Source organism: Frankliniella occidentalis, unplaced genomic scaffold, assembly GCF_000697945.3.
Source record: "Frankliniella occidentalis isolate FOCC.00 unplaced genomic scaffold, Focc_3.1 Scaffold155, whole genome shotgun sequence".
NCBI lineage: Eukaryota > Metazoa > Arthropoda > Insecta > Thysanoptera > Thripidae > Frankliniella > Frankliniella occidentalis.
Genome location: NW_026267281.1, coordinates 212,137 through 229,621, shown reverse-complemented (window position 1 = coordinate 229,621; position 17,485 = coordinate 212,137). Strand labels below are relative to the sequence as shown.

Below are 17,485 nucleotides of genomic sequence, written 5' to 3'. Positions count from 1 at the left end.
TCGTGGCGCGGAGCTCTGCACCGGGCGGGCCGCTGGTTGGAACGGCGAATCCGTCCGTCCGCCAAACTGGACTGCGGATTGAGCTTGGCCAGCAGAGCTCGGCCCGCCCCGCTCCCGCCCCGCCCCACCACCCCGGCTCGACGCTAGCACAGAGAACACTCGCCTGGTGGTTGCATCTGGCGCGTGACAAATCGGCACTGACTCTCTAGCCCCGCCTTTGGGTACCCGGTTCCTTAAAGGTCGCGGCGCTCGTACCCGGTCCGCTCGAGCGTTTCAAAACCGGTCAGGAGAGAGTCGATATGGGAAAGGGGCGAGGAGCGGGGGGTGGGGGGGGGGGCAGAGATAGCTAGGAAGCGGGAACTACAGCCTCACAGCAGGCAGGACCAAAGTTCCGACACGGAGCGTTTTAATGTGCAAACCAACACATCTTCAATTTCAAAAAGAAATGAGAATTAAAGTTTTCAGAAATACACAACATGGTAAAAGTGTAGGCCCATTAATTAAGCTTTTAGACTCAAAACGAAGGCGAGGAGTGGCCAAGACGAAATGATACGGACCAAAGCGGAAAAGGTTTATCTCAGTCCCCGCCATCAATTTAGTACTACATTTACAAACTTTGGTGATCGCGGAATACTTCACATTAACGTTTTTTCTTATATTAAAAGGAAAAAAATCGGTGTGCTTGCCACAATAAATATTTTTTTGTGGTGCAGGTAATGTGGTACTTCACTGAAGGAGAGCTCACTGAAATTTGATGTGTGATACCGAATTTTTGCTGCGCGATTCATTGCCTATGCTAAACGGCATAAACATTTTTCATCCCAAATAACTAAATCATTATAAAAAGCACACGGGGAAAATAATTGCTAAAATAATGCGATAACTTCTTATCGAAGAAATTGTGTGATGTCAGAGTATTACAAAAATTAGTAATTATAAGTTATCCCATTATTTTTGGAAAGAGTTTCGACAAGTGCGTGCCGTGCTTTATATGGCAATGTAGAGCTTTATTTTTCCAACTCAACGAAATCGGTAGTTTTCTTACCTCAGAATGTGATAAAGCCTCGATAAGTATTGTCATATGAATAATGAAAACACTTTTCCTGGCGAAACTTAACGAATTCGTCTGCATTCTACCTTGTTGGGAGGACCACACACGACAAGGCCTACCTTCTGCTTGTTCTTTCCCCCAGGACTCGGCCGGCAGAACAGCCAGCACGGCACGCGACGGACGACTCAGCACTCTGCTAACGTGGAAACTGACACGACGGCGTACAACGAGATCGCGTAATGTTGAAATACAGCCACAACAATTTTTCTCGAACGATTCGGACGGTATTGAACGCATGCGTGTTATGTCCACACTGTGGAAGTTCTTCTAGGTAGTATGCGGTTGCTAAAATTTTATTCACAAAATCTTATGTCATTTTCTTCAACGAAAGTATGACTTTTATTTACACAATCCGCGACTACAAAACACTACTACAAAATTCGCATTTGACGGCTTCCTGAGCGTGAGCTAGGCCGGGCATCGGCTGACGCGCATGGCGCTGTGGTGTGACGTGAATAAGTGCAATATTTTTTGACCGAATTTGACTCAATTCAATTAAGATTAAATTTAATACTCTATGCCAACCCTGCTTACAAGTGCACAAACTACCGAGTTGAACATCCACCCTATACAGGGTGGTCCACAGACCCCTCCCCTTTTTTGCTTATACTGTACCGGATGCAGGCGTGCGGGCTGGTTGCATCCTCGCTCGGGGCCGTAAGGGGCCGTGGTGAGCGACGGTAGGCAAGCCCGCCCGCACGCCTGCATGTGCTACAGAATAAGCAAAATAAAGGAAGGGGTCTGTGGACCATCCTGTATAGCAGTTAACATAGTATTAATCACAAATTAGTTATCACAAGCTTTATCGATAGAACGCACGACGCTAACCAGTTTGGTGTGCATGCTGTAAGCAGTCATAGAATAGTCGTGTGTGAGACCGTTAATCCACCAGGATTGCCCTTATCCGATACGCTGCGCCGCTGTCGGCCAAAGCGTCACTGCCCCACCGATCTGCATGCGGCAAGCGTCGGCACAAGCAGCACTGCTACCGTCAAAATGAAGACTGCGGTTCTGTGCTTCGTCCTGGCCTTGGCGGGTGAGAGCAATTAGAACCTTTACAAGTAATTAATTCCGTAAAACTCCGTCGAAATTGCAGTGGCGACACGTTCTACTGTATCGCGTTTTAAAGGGCTGTTCTTAAAATCACAAAACTTTAAGGGACCTTTTTCACTGTGCTAGGTGGCTGACTCAAGAACTTTCGTAGTTATACCTCATGAGCGCGTGCGTGCGGGTTGCCTACTCGCACGAGCCATAAAGAGCCGTGGGCAGAGAGGATAGGCACACTCGCCTGCACCCATGCAAGCCGTACAGTATAACTACGAAAGTGCGTGGGTTGTCAGCCACATGGTTAACTGCACCAATGTAAACTGAACGGAACGTGAGATTCTAACTAAACCTGAAAACATGCACTCGTAAAAAACTCTTCACTCTTTTCCTTTGTCACACACTTTTCTGTGAATGATACGGCTGTCCCGTGTTTCTCTATGCATTTCAAAATGGTTAAGTTGACTGACATTTTGGCACACATTTTTACGTTTTTTGGGTGTCATAAAAATATTTTGTTGAGTTAGGTTGCTAATTATCGTAGTCTACACCTGGAGTTATATAGATGGCATAAGATCATGGTTGGTGGGTTGCAAAAGTAAAATAGGATTCATACTTTTGCTACCTCGCGCACACTGTGTTACGATGTCCACATTTCAACAATTTTTGGACCTTCGGAAGTTTTAATGCATTTATTCTCAAAGCGTTAAAGATTTATCACCTTTGTGATGCTATGTGAGACAAGGGAATGTGGGGCTCATGGGTGCTGCAGCGTCGTAGAGTCACAATCGTTATCTCTTATGTCGATCCTATGAGATTTGGATTCAGATTATCTAGTCACCCTCAATGATTGGGAATCCGCCTCCCCTTTTATCACGTTGAGCCCCAAATGAACCGCATATGGCCACAGTCGTCACAGTCACAATGGTACACGCCTACCTGCCACCCCTGAGGCTTAACGTGTTATTAACTCTCTTCCCCTCTTGTTTATTTATTCAGAAACAGAAAACTTGTTTCTTGTAGCTGTAACGCGATGTGAATCTTTTTATTCAACGGTCAGTTCAAGTTAAATTCAGAGTAACCATACCTCGTACACAGATTCCAAATAAGTTTCACAGCTTCACGCAACCAACAGACAAGCGCCCATATTTTGAGCACAGACTTTTCTGCTCAGAAAAGTGACTTAACCTTCGGTTTTGTTTCAGGGATACGCCAAGGGGATGCCATCACGGCGGGTTCAGTCGTCAAAATAGAGGATCACCCATACCAGGTACAGCTATTTCTAATTTAAAAAACTGAAAATCCAACAGAAAATCAATATTTCCACGCTTTCAACACGATTATGTTGTGACGATCGTTTGTTATTTGTGCGATACTTGGAGTCGTCACAATTATTTGCGAGCAATGAGCACTTGGCAACAAATCCAGAATCATCACATTTTTGCGCAAAAGGCATCTGTCCAATTATTGTGCGACGAACTTTTACGTCTCTTGCGAATAAGCTAGAAGTTATTTGAATCGCAATAAATTGGATGATGCTTCAACTACCTGCAGGTCGCCATTGACTATTACACGAAGCCGGCCTCGGCCGAGGACGACGACCCATCCCACGTGACCGTCTCGACCAGCAGCGGGGCGCTGATCACGGACAAGACCGTCATCACCTCCGGCAGCAGCCTCGTGGACGACAAGTAAGCGCCGGCCAGCCAGAGAGTGCACGCTCATCGTCGCGGTCAGAGAATGGGAGTTTTGTCGAGTATCGATCGCACGCCTGCCTCCCTCCCTCACTGGCAGCTTTGCCGCACACCCAGAAAAATAGTTTCTTGATTCAAGTGCAAGCTGACACAAGATGAAATTCACCATTGAAACAAGTCAATTTTGTATTTGAAATAAGATTTTTCTCTTATTCGAAAGAAAATTTAAGCATGTTTCAAGAGTAAATTTGATCTTGTGCCAGCCTACACTTGAAACAAGGAAAAATTTACTTGAAACAAGAAACGATTTTTCTGGGTGCATAGGAAGACCGTGGACCTGAAGCAGCTCGTGGTGCGCGTCGGCGCCCAGCGGCGGGACGCGGGTGGCGCCAGCTACAAGGTGGTCGACTACCTGCTGCACCCGGCGTACCAGCACTCCTGGACCATCGACGGCGACGTCCTGCTCCTGTACCTCGGCGAGCAGGTGCCGACGCGACCCGAGACGCGCCCCGTGCCCCTGGCCGACCCCAGCAGGACCCTGGTCCCCGGCGAGAGGCTGGTGCTCACCGGCTACGGCAACTTGACGGTGAGCGCTTAACCGTATCTGCGGAGAGGTACTACACTACTGCCTGAACTGCAGGGTTTCCTCCCAACTCCGAGTGGCCATGTCCATGACATGCAAATTAGCTTCATGAAGGAAACAGAGCAGTAAGTATTGTTTACATCAATCCTGAATGGCTGCGATTGAATTCCCCTTCGCGTCGTACTGGTGACATGATAATGAATGAACCACACACTGCTCACATACTATTTATTTAGCTGATTTTTATTTTCATATCACTTCTCGTCCGTTTTGCTTGTTGCTAACTGGTTCGAACACGGCCGTCCACCACAGGAAGGCGAGGTGCTGGCCGACGGCGAGGTGCGCCAGCTGCAGGCCGCGGCGCTGCCCTTTGTGAACCAGGAGATCTGCGGGGACATCTGGGGCTTCTACGGGACGACCACCGTGCGCGCGTGCGCCGGCGGGCTGGCGAAGGACGCGTGTGGCCAGGTGAGCTCGGCACCCCAGCGACCCACGAGCACGGCGGACAGAGCGGGCCAAGCGTTTTGGGACACTCTGCACTGCAAGAACGTTCTGCACGGACTATAGCAGTTAACAGTGCCAAACCACAAAGTTTTACGTCGTGAAACTGACAAAAGCAAATGCAGAAAAAGTAACCTCTTTCGTTTCCAAGCAGAAATGCTTGCAATAATTCACTGGTGGAAAGTGAAAAGGGCGTAGGTCCACAGTGGACTTCACTCCCTTTTCACTTTTCACCAGTGAGTTCTCGAAATAAAGGAACTGATCTGTTACCGGTACTTGTGCCGCAGGGCGACCAAGGCGCCCCATTGGTCAACTGGCGCGGCGAGCTGGTGGGCGTGGCCAGCCCCCAGCTGGAGGGAGAGTGCGGCGTGCTGGGCCAGCCCACCGTGTTCACCAGCCTGCTCACGGCCGACATGCAGCAGTGGATCAAAAGCAACGCCAACGGCAAGCAGCCCGAGCCGACCTCAACTCCAGTCCCGTCTGTGGTGGGCGCCCGGCACCTCTGGCATCCTCAGCGCCGCCCGCAGCAGTAGCGCGGCGCCACTCCGCGCGCGCGGAGCCGCTAGGGGGCCGGCGGGCCGCGGCGGGCGCTACCCCCGGGCCAAAACCAGGCGTAGGGCCCACTGCTCGTCACGACCAGCGGAAGTATATCGATGCAAGACACCGGAACTCACGTGATCGTGTCCGAAACTAGTGGATGGGTCTCCGCCTCCGCTTCTCAAACCATCGGCAAATAACAAAACGATGAAGGATGGTGGCAAAAGATTTTTATTAACAACCACGGTAAATTATTTATAACTAATAATGTACAAAACACAACGGATTAAAAACAAAATATGGGATTCTGCGCTCGTGAAAAAACGTGCGAATGACTAGTAAAAAAAGGGGTTTAAAGAAGACATTAAAATCAGGTCACACATCCATTCATCTCACAACATTCAAAGACACATTGATGCAACAAAAATCCTTTGGAAAGAATGTAACAGTATTTTCTACTCTAATTAGCAATTAGAAATCTGCATTTCATATTACCATTACTTATCACAAATTATGTCTGAGACATGCAAACACCTTCCTACCATCACGTGTAAAGGGCTCGTGATGATTCGGAGGCACGGTTCTTTCCCAATCAGACATGATCCTATATCATACAGCGTTCACAGTCACAGTGCCCTACGTTATGCTAGATCGTTAACAGATTTCAACTGATACGGCTTAAGTCTATCGTTAATAAATATATTTGGCATGTAAGAATAGAATTCCTCGATAGCAATAGAATGATGAATTAGTTTCAATTCAGTGGTAACAGCCATTGGAGCGGATCGCGAAGGTTTCCTGATGAATTCAGACAAAATTCAAACCGACGATTTGCTGTCAAAATACGTACCTCCCGTACGTTGGAACTAAACTTCTTCAAACTTCTAAGAAGTCAAACATTTATTTGTCGATGTGAATTTTTTTGATTGTTTAATTGATATGATGCACATAACAAACAACTCGCGGGTGCGGGTACGTTCATTTCTGAGCTCGAAAAGATATGGTGGCGAGAGAAGGGGAAGAGATGTAAAGTCTACTGTCCCAGCAACACGGACATCACACGGCTGTCGTGTCCATCTTGCTGCGGGTTTACAACGCGGCTCGGGGTGGTGACGTTGAGGACGGCACACCCTCACGGCGAGAAGACCCTGAGCGCGCGCAGCAGGGCGGCCAGCACCGCGGCCAGGTTCTCGGCCCGCTGCGGCAGCAGGGCGTCGTCGTCCTGGATGGTGGCGCGGAAGGCCTGCGCCACGTGGCGCACCTTGAGCACGAGGTTGCGCGTCTGCAGCGGGCAGCTCGTGTGCGCGGCCAGGTCGGCGGCCAGGTGCGTCAGGCGGCGCAGCAGCGTGAGGCACGCCGACAGGTGCGCGGGCAGGTCGCCGCCGTCCTCGCCGTCCTGCACCTGCTGCAGCTGCGGCGGGCAGTCGTCCGTGATGCTCCGCACGAGCTGCTTGGAGGCGGTCACGAGCTGCCGCGCCTCGACGCTCAGGCTCTCGCGCGCGACCTGCGGGGCCCACCAGGAACAGGGGCTGCTTTACCCAATGCACTGACACGGGGCGGGTCTAGAGGGCTGGGAGGCCGCTCACCTGGAACTTGTCCTCGTTCATGAGCGGGCCGCCGCCCGCCTGCTGGTGCAGGCTGCACTGGTCCGCCACCTGGTCCAGCTGCTCCAGCAGCCCGCCCAGCGCCACCTCCGTCTTGGCCAGCAGCGTCCGCTTGGTCCACATCGGCGCGCCATTGGTCTGGGACAATAGGGCGCTCAACTATTTAAATGTGTCTGCATTTTGGAGATTTTACAGATTTGTATCTTTGACACACAAATAGAAACAACTGAAGTCCTTCTTGGGAACAACAAATGATTACTTGTACTTTCTACTTATACATTTCCTCCAAGCGTTAAATTGTGAAGTGTGTAGGTACCTGGCCGTTGCAGTAGGGAGCGCTGCCATGCTGGGGCTTGTTCTGCCCGCCGTGCCCGTTGACATGACCGTGGCCGTTCACCTCCCCCTGAGGAGCAGTCCACACCTGTGAAAAGTACAAGCCACACTCAAGATGCTGCTGTACATGCACCACATAACAGTGGGAAATTTTCGAAAACATCTGGGAGTTTCAAGCGAAACTATTTTCAGTGCACATGGCGAGTCCTGGACCCTTCCCTCACCTCCGGAGGCGCGTCGTACACGGACAGCTGTTGCACCCTGGGCTTGGCGGGGAGGGTGTTGAAGTGATGCGGGTTTCTTGGCTTGAGCGGCGGAGTCCCCGGCACCCTGACGGCGCTGGGGCTGCCGGAAAGGTTGGCCTTCCCTGACGGCAGACCGCCGCCGCCGCCCACGCGCCCGTTGCCGATGCGGTACGCCGAGCCGTTGGTGCCGCCGTTGACGCCGCCGTTGACGCCGCCGTTGACGCCGTTCGAGTTGAGGTGGTTCGCCTCCAGCTCCCGCGCCGCGCTGTTCGTCCTGGACCTGCTGGCCGCGGCGGGGAGCGGCGTCACCTGCGCCACCCGGCGTATGGTGCCCTGCAAAACCGATGGCGCCGCGGTGTCTACATCACATCTTCCTATGGTTCCCCGAGTAAACGATGGGTGACTTTGGCTTGGCCACCGCCCCAATGTCTTTCCGAGCAAAGTGCATAATTCTGACGGAAACGGGTTGGCCACCCACCATAGCGCCTGCAAGGGAGTGGGTAGGCCAACCCGCCAAGCAGCTGTGTGGAGACCGTGGCCTACCCTGCTACGGGCGCCCCGCCGTCCTCTCGCTCGTGGGGTCACCTCCTCCTACTTACATGCACGGGCGACGCCTGGTGATGGACGGGGCGCTTGGGCGGCAACCAGACCTGCGGCGGCGTCAACGCGTAGGCGCAGGCCACCCTGGGGGGCAGGTCCGGGACGGGCGCCGCCACCTGCACCTGCCCGACGAGGAGGCTGCTGCTTTTGGGCGGCCGCTCTGGTGCCACGTGCGACGGCGTCCTGGGCGGGGTGGGTGGCGCGGCCAGCGGGGTAGGCTCGGGGCCTCCGAGAGGCGAAGGCGTCTTGTCCGGGCTGTCCCTGCACCCAAGACGAGCTCGCTTAGCGCCTCACCGACGCAAACCCTCACTCACGACAAGCAAGGACACCCACCTGTACCCCCCGCAGCAGCTCGTGAACGGGCTGGACTTCTTCTCCAGGGTGGCGTACTCGATGACTCTCTTCTTGGGCGCCACCTCGGCCTGGGGCTTGGCGGCCGGCGGGTGAGGGAGCGGTGCGCTGGAGTCCACGGAGCCGCGGGACGAGCTGCCGTCGGCCTGCACACAACCGACTCGCTTTTCATTCTGGCTCTTATGGTAGGTGGCTCGTAAGATGCGGGAAACACCCAGATAAGCGATGAGCTCCATAAGTGTGAGGCACGGACCCAGCTGTCGATTTTTACTTGGCGCTTTGCGATATTTGAATGCGAGCGACCGCTGGGGTCGGTGTGGCCCTTACCGTGGTGTTACCGTACGTCGGCTCCTCGGGCGCGGCTGAGGACGGCGCGGAGGCGTCCCCGATGAAGCTGCTAAGGGACACGGCGCTGTCGACGGACACCCTGGGGGGCGGCAGCGGAGAGCAGTGATACGTCCTGGGGACGCGGCGCAGCTCCTCCGGCGTGCCGATGGTGCCGTTGCCGTGGGGCGCGGCGAGCACTGCGGCACCGCCGTCCTGCTCCCCGAAGCCGGCCTTCTGGCACGAGAGCACGGCGGCGACGGGCTGCAGACAGAAACGCGTTTTATTGAAAAAGAATTTTAAATAAAAGACATCAAATTTATATCTTTGGATCTGTCTTACAGTGGACGGCGGTGGGGGTATGATGAAGGACGAGATCTCCTCCGGGGTGAGCTCGACGGCCGTGGCGTTGCCGCTGCTACTGCTGTTGTTGCTGCCGCTGCTGCTACTACTACTGCTGCTGCTACTGCTGCTGCTGCAGCTGGACGGCTGCGGCGGCGGCGGCGCTGCCCGTGGCGGTGGATGCACCATGACAGAGCGCAGGAACGCCTCCAGGTCCAGTGAGAGCCCTGCGTCCAGGAGCGCCTGAAAGACCAGTAGTCGAGTGAATATCCCCGTCTTTTAACAAGCTCACAATCAACCAGAGATGTTGAGGAATGAACACTAGACCCACCTCCACGGGCGCCTCCTCGGGCTCGGTCTGGTTCAGCATCCGCTCCAGGCTGTGCAGCTGCACCTCCAGCGGCGTTTGGTCGGCGAACGGCGTCGGCGGCACGCTCAGGGGCGAGGACGGCAGCGCCGGCAACAGCGGGGCGCCGTCCTCGCCGAGCACGCCGCCGTCCTCATCCGGCGTGACGGGCGGCGGGATCAGCGTGAGGTCGATGATGTCCGGGTCCAGGCAGAAGGTGTCCTCCGGGAGGACGGACTCGGCCTGCATCCGCTTCAGCAGGTCCTGCGGGAGGGCAGGCGCAAGGCATCAGCCACATGTAGGGTCGCTTGAGGTGGCCCGCGAGAACTCGACCCGCCTGGTGATCGCTATCTCCCCACCCGCGCCCATACCCTCCCACCTACCTGGAAGTGCTGGCTACCCGGCCTCAGGTTGTCCGTGTCCGGGCTGTGCAGGCCGAAGCTGGAGTCGCTCGGTCGCAGCATGGAGTGCCGCCGGGTGTCCCCGTCGTCTGGAGACGCAGTGGGAACGTTACTCGCTGCTGACAGTCTGACGGCTGCTCGCCCACCTGTCGCGCTGGCGCTCCTACCTGCGGCACGGTGCGAGGGGCTCTCGGCCGGCGTGCTCATGGAGTCCGTGTCCGACTCGGAGATCTCCTCGCCCAGGTCGATGTGCGCGATGGCCGCCGAGAGGCTGTCCTGGTCGGCCAGCTTCTGCCCCTGCAAGTCATTCACCAGACCGGTGTCAGGGCCGTGGTCGTGGTCGGCTAACTAAGGGGTAAGGCGTCGATCCCCTGCGTCCGGGCCCGTCCCGGGCGCAGCGGCTAGTTTTGGGGATTATTTTGTAAGGGGAGCGGGGAGGCATCGCAGCTTATAAACATGATGAGAGCATTGCGACAGGCTATCTAACTGGATTCGAAGACGCGTACAAGCTGAGAAGAACGCACGCATTCTAAAACTTCATAGAACCGACAGACAGCAGTGTGGCTAAGCGTCCATCGTCCATCCTTCAAGATCATTTATTTCCAGTATGTTAATGATTTGACAAAAAATGCCAGGTCATGGCAGTCAGTTAGTTAGTTTACCATGCCCTTAGCAGTGCGTTGTTAGCTCGGTGATGGTTGTTAGATTCACAGAAAAAGAGACGTCGCCAGCTCAACGTCGCTAGAGCAAAAAGCAGGCACAGGCTGTCGCAAGCTGCCGCAACGCGTAGGCTAAGAGTGGTTGGTTAGTAGGGATAAGTGGGACTAGGGGTGGGCAGAACAAGCTTGAGATGGTTGTATGAGCATCTGCAAGGCAAGAGGCAAGAGCAAGGAGGGGGGTAGCTTCAGCTAACCAGCCAGCGTGTGGTCATCCTTTCCACAGGCAACCCCACAAACCATTCAGACGAGAGAAAATCAACGTCATGGACGCGTTCAACATGCACAGAGGCCATAGACAGCTGCCAAACGCAGGCGCATTCAAAAGTCGTCGCCACAGAGCCATGCACCGCCATGCACCCTGTACAAGCGCGTGCTGGCGCCGGCGAGCGCGGTGACGGTGCGGGCCAACCTGGGAGACGGCCTGGGTGAGCAGGAGCAGCGAGTCGCTGTGCTTGAGCTGGCCTGGCGGCGGCGCGTCCGAGTCTACCGGGAGGGAACAGTCTGAGTCGCTTACGCTGCCGTCGCGCGCGTGGCTGACGAGCAGGTGCGGGGCCGCGGCCGGGGCCGCGGGGTCGACTGCCTGGCGCGGCGCCTGCAGCGTCAGGTACTCCTCGGAGCTCTGCACCAGCTCCTGCATCTCCTGCACGCGCCGCAGCACCTGCAACACGAGTACTGGCGAGGGTGACGGCCTGCACTCACGCACGCACGCAGCAGCTCCGCCACTCGGCAGCCAACTTGCCTCCTCGTTGCGCGCCTCCACGATGTCCACGTCGCCGTTGTCCATGGACACGACGCTCTGGAGGTCGAAGCCGGAGTCGTCCTGGGGCGGCGGGTGCTGCAGCTTCCCCAGCCTGCTAGACAAGGTGACGGGATTAAAAAGTCGCCAAAGACCGAGCCAAAACGAACAGGTCGGAGGTCAGTAACTTTCGAATGGTGTAAAATAACTGGGCTGTTAAAGACTTCTGAAACTGATTGTAGGTGACCAATGGGTTGAGAGCACGCGCTACTTACATGGTGTTCATATTGTCGTCGACCTGGTACACGTTGGCGTGAGGGGCGAACGTCACCGACTTGGCGGGGTGGTGTCCATTCGCCGTAATCTGCATTGAAAAATCAGAACGACGTGAGGTTTTCGGGAAACGTTCATAGCCACCTCAGTTGTTTTTAAACATTAATAATTTAATGACACAGCAGCCGAAGGAAAAGAGGCACAGGAGTCCTGCTGTAAATTCCTCGGCTCCTTCCTTACATAATGTGAGGCGTCCGGGAGCCCGGGAGCCGCGTCCGCCGTCATGTAGGTGGGGGGCATCGAGAAGTTGGCGAACTGAATCTTCTCGCCGTCCTGGACGGTGGCGTAGCTCCACGGTGCCGACATCACGGCGTGCTGGCCGCGGTACGGCGGGGCTGCAGGAAACACGACGCGCTTCTTAACGTACCGCCAAACTTATGAGAATTACATCAAATTTCATAGGTTTCACTCAAAAGGCATTCAAGTTCTACACGAGAATGCCTCCGGATAACATTCGGAAAGCTGGTCCCGGTAAAGGCGGTTTTGAGTCACAAGTGAGTGTCGCGGAGTGTCGCCTTACCCGCGGGCTGCAGCTCCCGCTCCTGCACCACGGTCAGGCTCTGTCCCGTCAGCAGGCGGAAGTAGCCCTTGAGGACGAGCACCAGCTCCTCCGCGTCGCGGTCCTCCATGCTGAGGACCAGCTCCTTGTCGGCCAGCGTCGGGATGCGGATGCGCACGCAGCGGGAGATCTCGTCCTCGCGCGTCACGGCCACCTCCGACATGTGCTCCACCTCGGCGAGCGGCACGGGCTGCGGGCGGGACGCGCGTCATTAGAGTGTGGCTGCGGGCCAGGGCGGGCCGGGGCGGGCCGGGTGCCTGCGAGGTCCAGGGTAGGCACTCCCTCCGAGGCGCCGCGCGCCGTGGGTTGCCTACCCCGCGCCCCGCAGGCGCCATGGCTCACTCAGCGGTACGCCAAGTTTTACTGCTGCGTCCAATTATTGTATTGTTGACTTCAAGACGACTCACCAGACTATTTCTCATGCCGACGATTTGACTAATTCCAAATTTGGGGCTGACTAGAATCACGGTCTCCATATTTGAGTCCTGGAAAATATATCAAACGGTACGCTCTGTTAGCATGTGTTCAAGCTAGACAAACATCACTAAATAGTTATTCGATGTGCACTGCATGTGGGTGCTGGTCAATGTTGAGTATTGTACAGCTGGACATAGTGGGGTACATCACTCCAATACGCACCCTGATGTTGGTGCTGAAGCACTTGGCGCCGTACGAAGGCAGCTGGGAGATGATGTTGAGGTAGTACAGCTTGGCCTGCAGCGACGTCAAGCTTTTGTGGCCGATGCCCGACGCCGTGGTCATGTTCTGGTTCATCTTGAGGAAGTGGCCAATGATCTTCCTCAGCTCTTTGCGCTTCATGGTCTCCATCAGAGACACGGGCACGAAGCGCTCCAGGCCAAACTCGCGCCTGGATAACGAGGAGAAACCGGGTTGTTACCGCGATACTGGGCAAGAACCCCTGTTCGGCGACACCTTTCACTGCTGGAGCAAGGCACTTACTCGATCATCTTGACGGTGACCTTGCCGGCCATGTTGTTGGACACGGCGTGCTGGTGGATGTGCAGGGCGGCGAGGCGGAGGGCGATGTCGTACTTGAGCTCGGGCGCGTAGCGCTCCTGCACCACGTCGTTGCAGCACTGGTGAACACAAACACGCACTGTTAGAACACCTCTACAGCCCCAGAACTGTTCTCTTCACGTCAGCGATGTAGTTGTCCTCCACGGCGCCGCCGAAGCCCCCGCCCCTCCGACAGGCAGCGCTCGGCACGTCGGGGATTATTGTGACAAGTATTAAAAAGCCCCGCGGAAACTTTTCGAGCGTGCAATAATTAGCGCTGCAGAGACGCGGCTTGACGCACCACACAGCAAAAATACAGGCACAAACACACCAAAAAAAAAAAATACAACAGCAAGGGGTTTCGTCGACTCACTTGTAGGTACAGGTACTCGAAGGCAGTCAGGTCCCTCTGAGCGAGCTGGCAGGCGTCCTTGGGGACGAAAGCCACCCTGAAGAGGCAGCGGAGGTTGTGCGACCCGGGCCGGGCCGCGATCTGAGGAGAGAAGCAGAAGGGTCATCAGGAGAGTGAGGGTGTTTGTGTTGGGAGCTGCTTTGTTGTTAGCGGCACCCAGCCCCGCAATCCTGTTGAACAAACACGCCGAAGTCCCATTTCTCTAATTCATTAGTCATTTTCCCCGTACCTTGGACAGCGGCTCGTCCGGGTCGAGGAGGGTGAGCTTGTTCCTGCGCAGGCTCTTGACGTGCTCGACGGTGAGCGCGAAGTGGTCCGTGGCCTTGATGCACAGCTTCTGCTGCAGCGAGCTGACCACGTCCCGCACGGTCGTGCTCGCGTCGTACTTGAAGCTCTTGGTCTGGCCGTTCTCCAGGAACACCTTGAGCACGTTGGGCATGAAGGGTAGCGCCGCGTCCACGCCCGCGAACGCCGAGGGCTGTGGGAGAACACGAAAAGGTTTGTAGTAATACAGTAGAAAATACACACAAAACAAAAAGAATTTGTTTAGCAGTGCAAGTACTTGGCAGCGGAACGATTTACGCCAATGCCTTTCCTCAGAGAAATAAAAAGGACGAGATAAAAACGCACCGGAAACAGCGGGGCGCCGCTCACAGCAACGCCCTCGGCGAACCGCACCCGGGAAGGGTTGGAGCGGAGCTTGGCCTTTTTGGCCGCAGAGAGGAGCGCCGACTTCCGCGCCGACTGAAAGGAATAAGGAGGAGAAATCAGTGACAGCCAGCGGGGGAGTAGGGGTTGGGGGGGAACTCCTCAAACTATTGAAAGCTTCTTGTGAGAGAGAAGCGCAGAACAGAGAAGCAGAGGGAGAGGGGGTGGGGCGAAAAGAGTGTACAGGGAATTGTCGTTTCTCTTGTGCGAATACTCTCGAATCACTTGATGGCTTTCTTTATCGAATAAAAGAGGATGCTTGGAGGGATGTTTAAACCTTGTAACCTAATTAAGCCACTTCATGCGGATTCAATGGCACAAACACATATATGGAGAGAAGCTTGCTACACCCAAAAATAAAAGATGTCCCTGTTCAGAAAATTTTAGGTGTACTGTTCTCAAAACAAGCTTGAGAAAAGTCAGTTACGTTCACAAAAGACCGAAGTCAATACAGGAACGGACAGCGTGTACTCACGTTGTCGAGCGGCGGCTGGCAGACGACGAGGGTGACGGTGGCGGCGCAGGCGCGCACCAGCTGGATGACGCGGTCCCGGGGCGCGTCCTTGACGTCCTCGCCGTTGACGCGCAGCACCTGGTCGCCGGGCTGCAGCTGGCCCTCGCTCGGCCCGCCCTCCGTCACGAAGCGCACGATCACGGGCCGCTCGCTGCCCGCCACGAAGCCGAAGCCCTGGTCCGGGTGGCGCAGCAGGCGCACGGTGCGCGGCGCCGGCGCCTCCTCCGCGCCGCGCCACGGCCGGCAGGAGCGCGGGTCCTGGTAGCTCGTCGTGCGGTTGACATGGCTGCGGGCAGAGCCGGGCTGCGGTGAGCGGGGGTGGCTCATCCACTCAAATAATGACATTACACTCTGTATGCCTGATGCGCCGAAATTAAAACTCTCAAAATGAGCGAATATTTGCGGTAGCAGAGGCTGAAAACTTGCATTTAATTTGGAAGGGTCGTCGGTTCGTTTTCGATACCATTGCGCTTGTTTCAAAAATATATGTCGATTTATGACAAGTAATATCATTTGATAGCCCCCACAAGCAGGGCATAGAAAACATCACAAATATTGAGAACACATATTTTCCTGGGTGAGGCATTTACAAAACCTTGAACAAAGAGTTTAAAGTGGAAATTTACTTGAAGGGACTTTGATGATGTTAAAAATGATCCAGGCCACTTATCGTGATTCACGTGATTGGCGATGAAAAAGGATCTGCGCTTGTATTTCTAGCTAAGACACGTAGAACAAGAGATGTTGTTATAAAACAAACTACATACTTTACATCCAACATTGTTTTCAGATAGCTGCTGCCAAGAAATGTGAGCACAAAGAAAGCGCAGACTGGAAACCAAACAAACGAGCTACTAGAACACTGAAAAAACAAGATACTTATTATCCGTGCTGCTCCTAAAACTGTGTGAAAATGGCCAGAAATGGTCGAAAAAGTATATATACTTGTTTACTTGCACGAGTTAGCAAACTACGCCATCATATTCATATTTGTTCGAATCGCATTTTTACAAGGAACACGATGGTCCAAGCAAAAATGAAATTGAAGAACTCGTTTAAGGAATATTCCACAAAACGTGGTAATAACCTGCGTTATCCGTATGCGGATAACATCCATCATTCCTCCGTTTACAGTGTCGGCACAGCGGCAAGCCTGACCATACCACACAACGCGCTACGCAGGCCAAACGCAAGCTGTTAGATTTACAGCACAATGTGGTTCGGACTTAGGTCCTACTTCTCGCGTGTCGAATATTGCAAAGCAAAATAAGCCGTTTTACTCTATGCAAAAGTGCATTGCGGTAGGTTCTAGCAAAGCACAGACCACGCCTTTCCTTATATGAGCTGCTAGTCGTCAAGCATGCTGCATATATATTTATAGCACATTAAAGTACATCATGGACACTAACTTTTAACAGCCTATTGTTTTACTTGGTGATACTACAAATCTAAACGTTGATTGTAACTCCACAGTGACAAGTACGCAATAACACCGGGACGTTTTTTGACCCAGACTGGGCAGCCCCGGGCGGGCGCTCCCGAGGCCCACGGCCCATGCAGCGCCGGGAGGAGCGTCACGAGCAACGCAAAGCGCTTCGCAAACAAACCGCCAAAACATTGCCAAACAACAAGTACAGGCACCAAGCAACTGGTCCTGGCGTGAACATTTGCTCGTCAGTACGATTATTTTTCCAAGGCTCTGCATTCATTAGCAAAAGAGCGTATTGCAGCCAGCTTGTTGCCTTGACATGCGCTACCTGAGGAGGGCAGTAGGTGTGGAGTTGTTGGTGGTGGAGGTGCTTGGCGGCTTGCGCCCCAGAGTGAAGGGCCTACGTGGCGACTTCGGGGTGCCCTGAGGCGTCCCCTGGGGTGTGCCCGCGGGGGTACCCCCCTGGGGGGTACTCCGGGGAGTGCACGACCCTAGGGCAGAGTTACACAGCGAACCTGCCGAGTCCAAGCAAAGACAGCGGCGGGCTCAACCAACAAAACTACGTACAAAACGTTTTTAAAAATCAGTGTGAGGTCAAAAATAGTAAAAATAAAAATGAATTAACTGTGAATTGCAAGAAATTTAAGGAAAAAGTCTCTTTTTAAAAACAGGTGAAGGAAAGGTGCTCGTACATTTTTCGGGTAACGTTACATAACGGTTATTATGCATCAAAAAGTCACACTGCGAAAAGTACCGGTTAAGTTGAAGTAATCTAGGGCAAAGTTTATTTTCTTTTTTAAATGAGTACTGAACGCTGTTGGAATTATGTTTCTTCCAAGAAAAGGCTTTACAAAAAGGTAATATTTTATGTCATATTAACTCATTTGGTTGATTTTTATACGCCGTTCACTGGAAATAATTCATTTCATTCTCCTGCCCACGTCATTCCAGCTCAATAACGGGCAAGAAAAAGGGCTTCAGAACAGGTCCACACCGACAAAGCGCAGAGTGGGGGGAAGGAACGGGAGGGAGGGAGGGAGAG

General features: G+C 54.0%; 2 protein-coding genes across 2 annotated transcripts in view; one reads left to right on the top strand and one right to left on the bottom strand.

Annotated features, from left to right (window-relative positions):
* Window positions 1-1,979: 1,979 nt before the first annotated feature.
* LOC113202250 (trypsin-like) lies at window positions 1,980-5,775 on the top strand. The gene is made up of 6 exons (XM_026416382.2): window positions 1,980-2,147; window positions 3,361-3,425; window positions 3,710-3,846; window positions 4,174-4,435; window positions 4,745-4,900; window positions 5,221-5,775. Exons 1-6 carry the CDS (start codon window positions 2,108-2,110, stop codon window positions 5,464-5,466), a joined length of 906 nt encoding a protein of 301 aa, XP_026272167.2. The 5' UTR covers window positions 1,980-2,107; the 3' UTR covers window positions 5,467-5,775.
* Window positions 5,684-17,485, bottom strand: part of LOC113202249 (uncharacterized) — a gene marked incomplete at its 5' end in the record, with an annotated part of 18,834 nt that continues 7,032 nt past the window's right edge. The window contains 23 exon segments of the mRNA XM_052271226.1: window positions 5,684-6,974; window positions 7,057-7,212; window positions 7,391-7,495; window positions 7,632-7,985; window positions 8,252-8,513; window positions 8,586-8,749; window positions 8,931-9,191; window positions 9,270-9,512; window positions 9,601-9,879; window positions 9,999-10,105; window positions 10,184-10,313; window positions 11,145-11,393; window positions 11,475-11,586; window positions 11,747-11,835; window positions 11,985-12,139; window positions 12,325-12,553; window positions 12,771-12,848; window positions 13,003-13,231; window positions 13,324-13,460; window positions 13,754-13,873; window positions 14,022-14,270; window positions 14,423-14,536; window positions 14,976-15,300. Of these exon segments, the coding sequence (XP_052127186.1) occupies window positions 6,603-6,974; window positions 7,057-7,212; window positions 7,391-7,495; window positions 7,632-7,985; window positions 8,252-8,513; window positions 8,586-8,749; window positions 8,931-9,191; window positions 9,270-9,512; window positions 9,601-9,879; window positions 9,999-10,105; window positions 10,184-10,313; window positions 11,145-11,393; window positions 11,475-11,586; window positions 11,747-11,835; window positions 11,985-12,139; window positions 12,325-12,553; window positions 12,771-12,848; window positions 13,003-13,231; window positions 13,324-13,460; window positions 13,754-13,873; window positions 14,022-14,270; window positions 14,423-14,536; window positions 14,976-15,300 (4,519 nt within the window).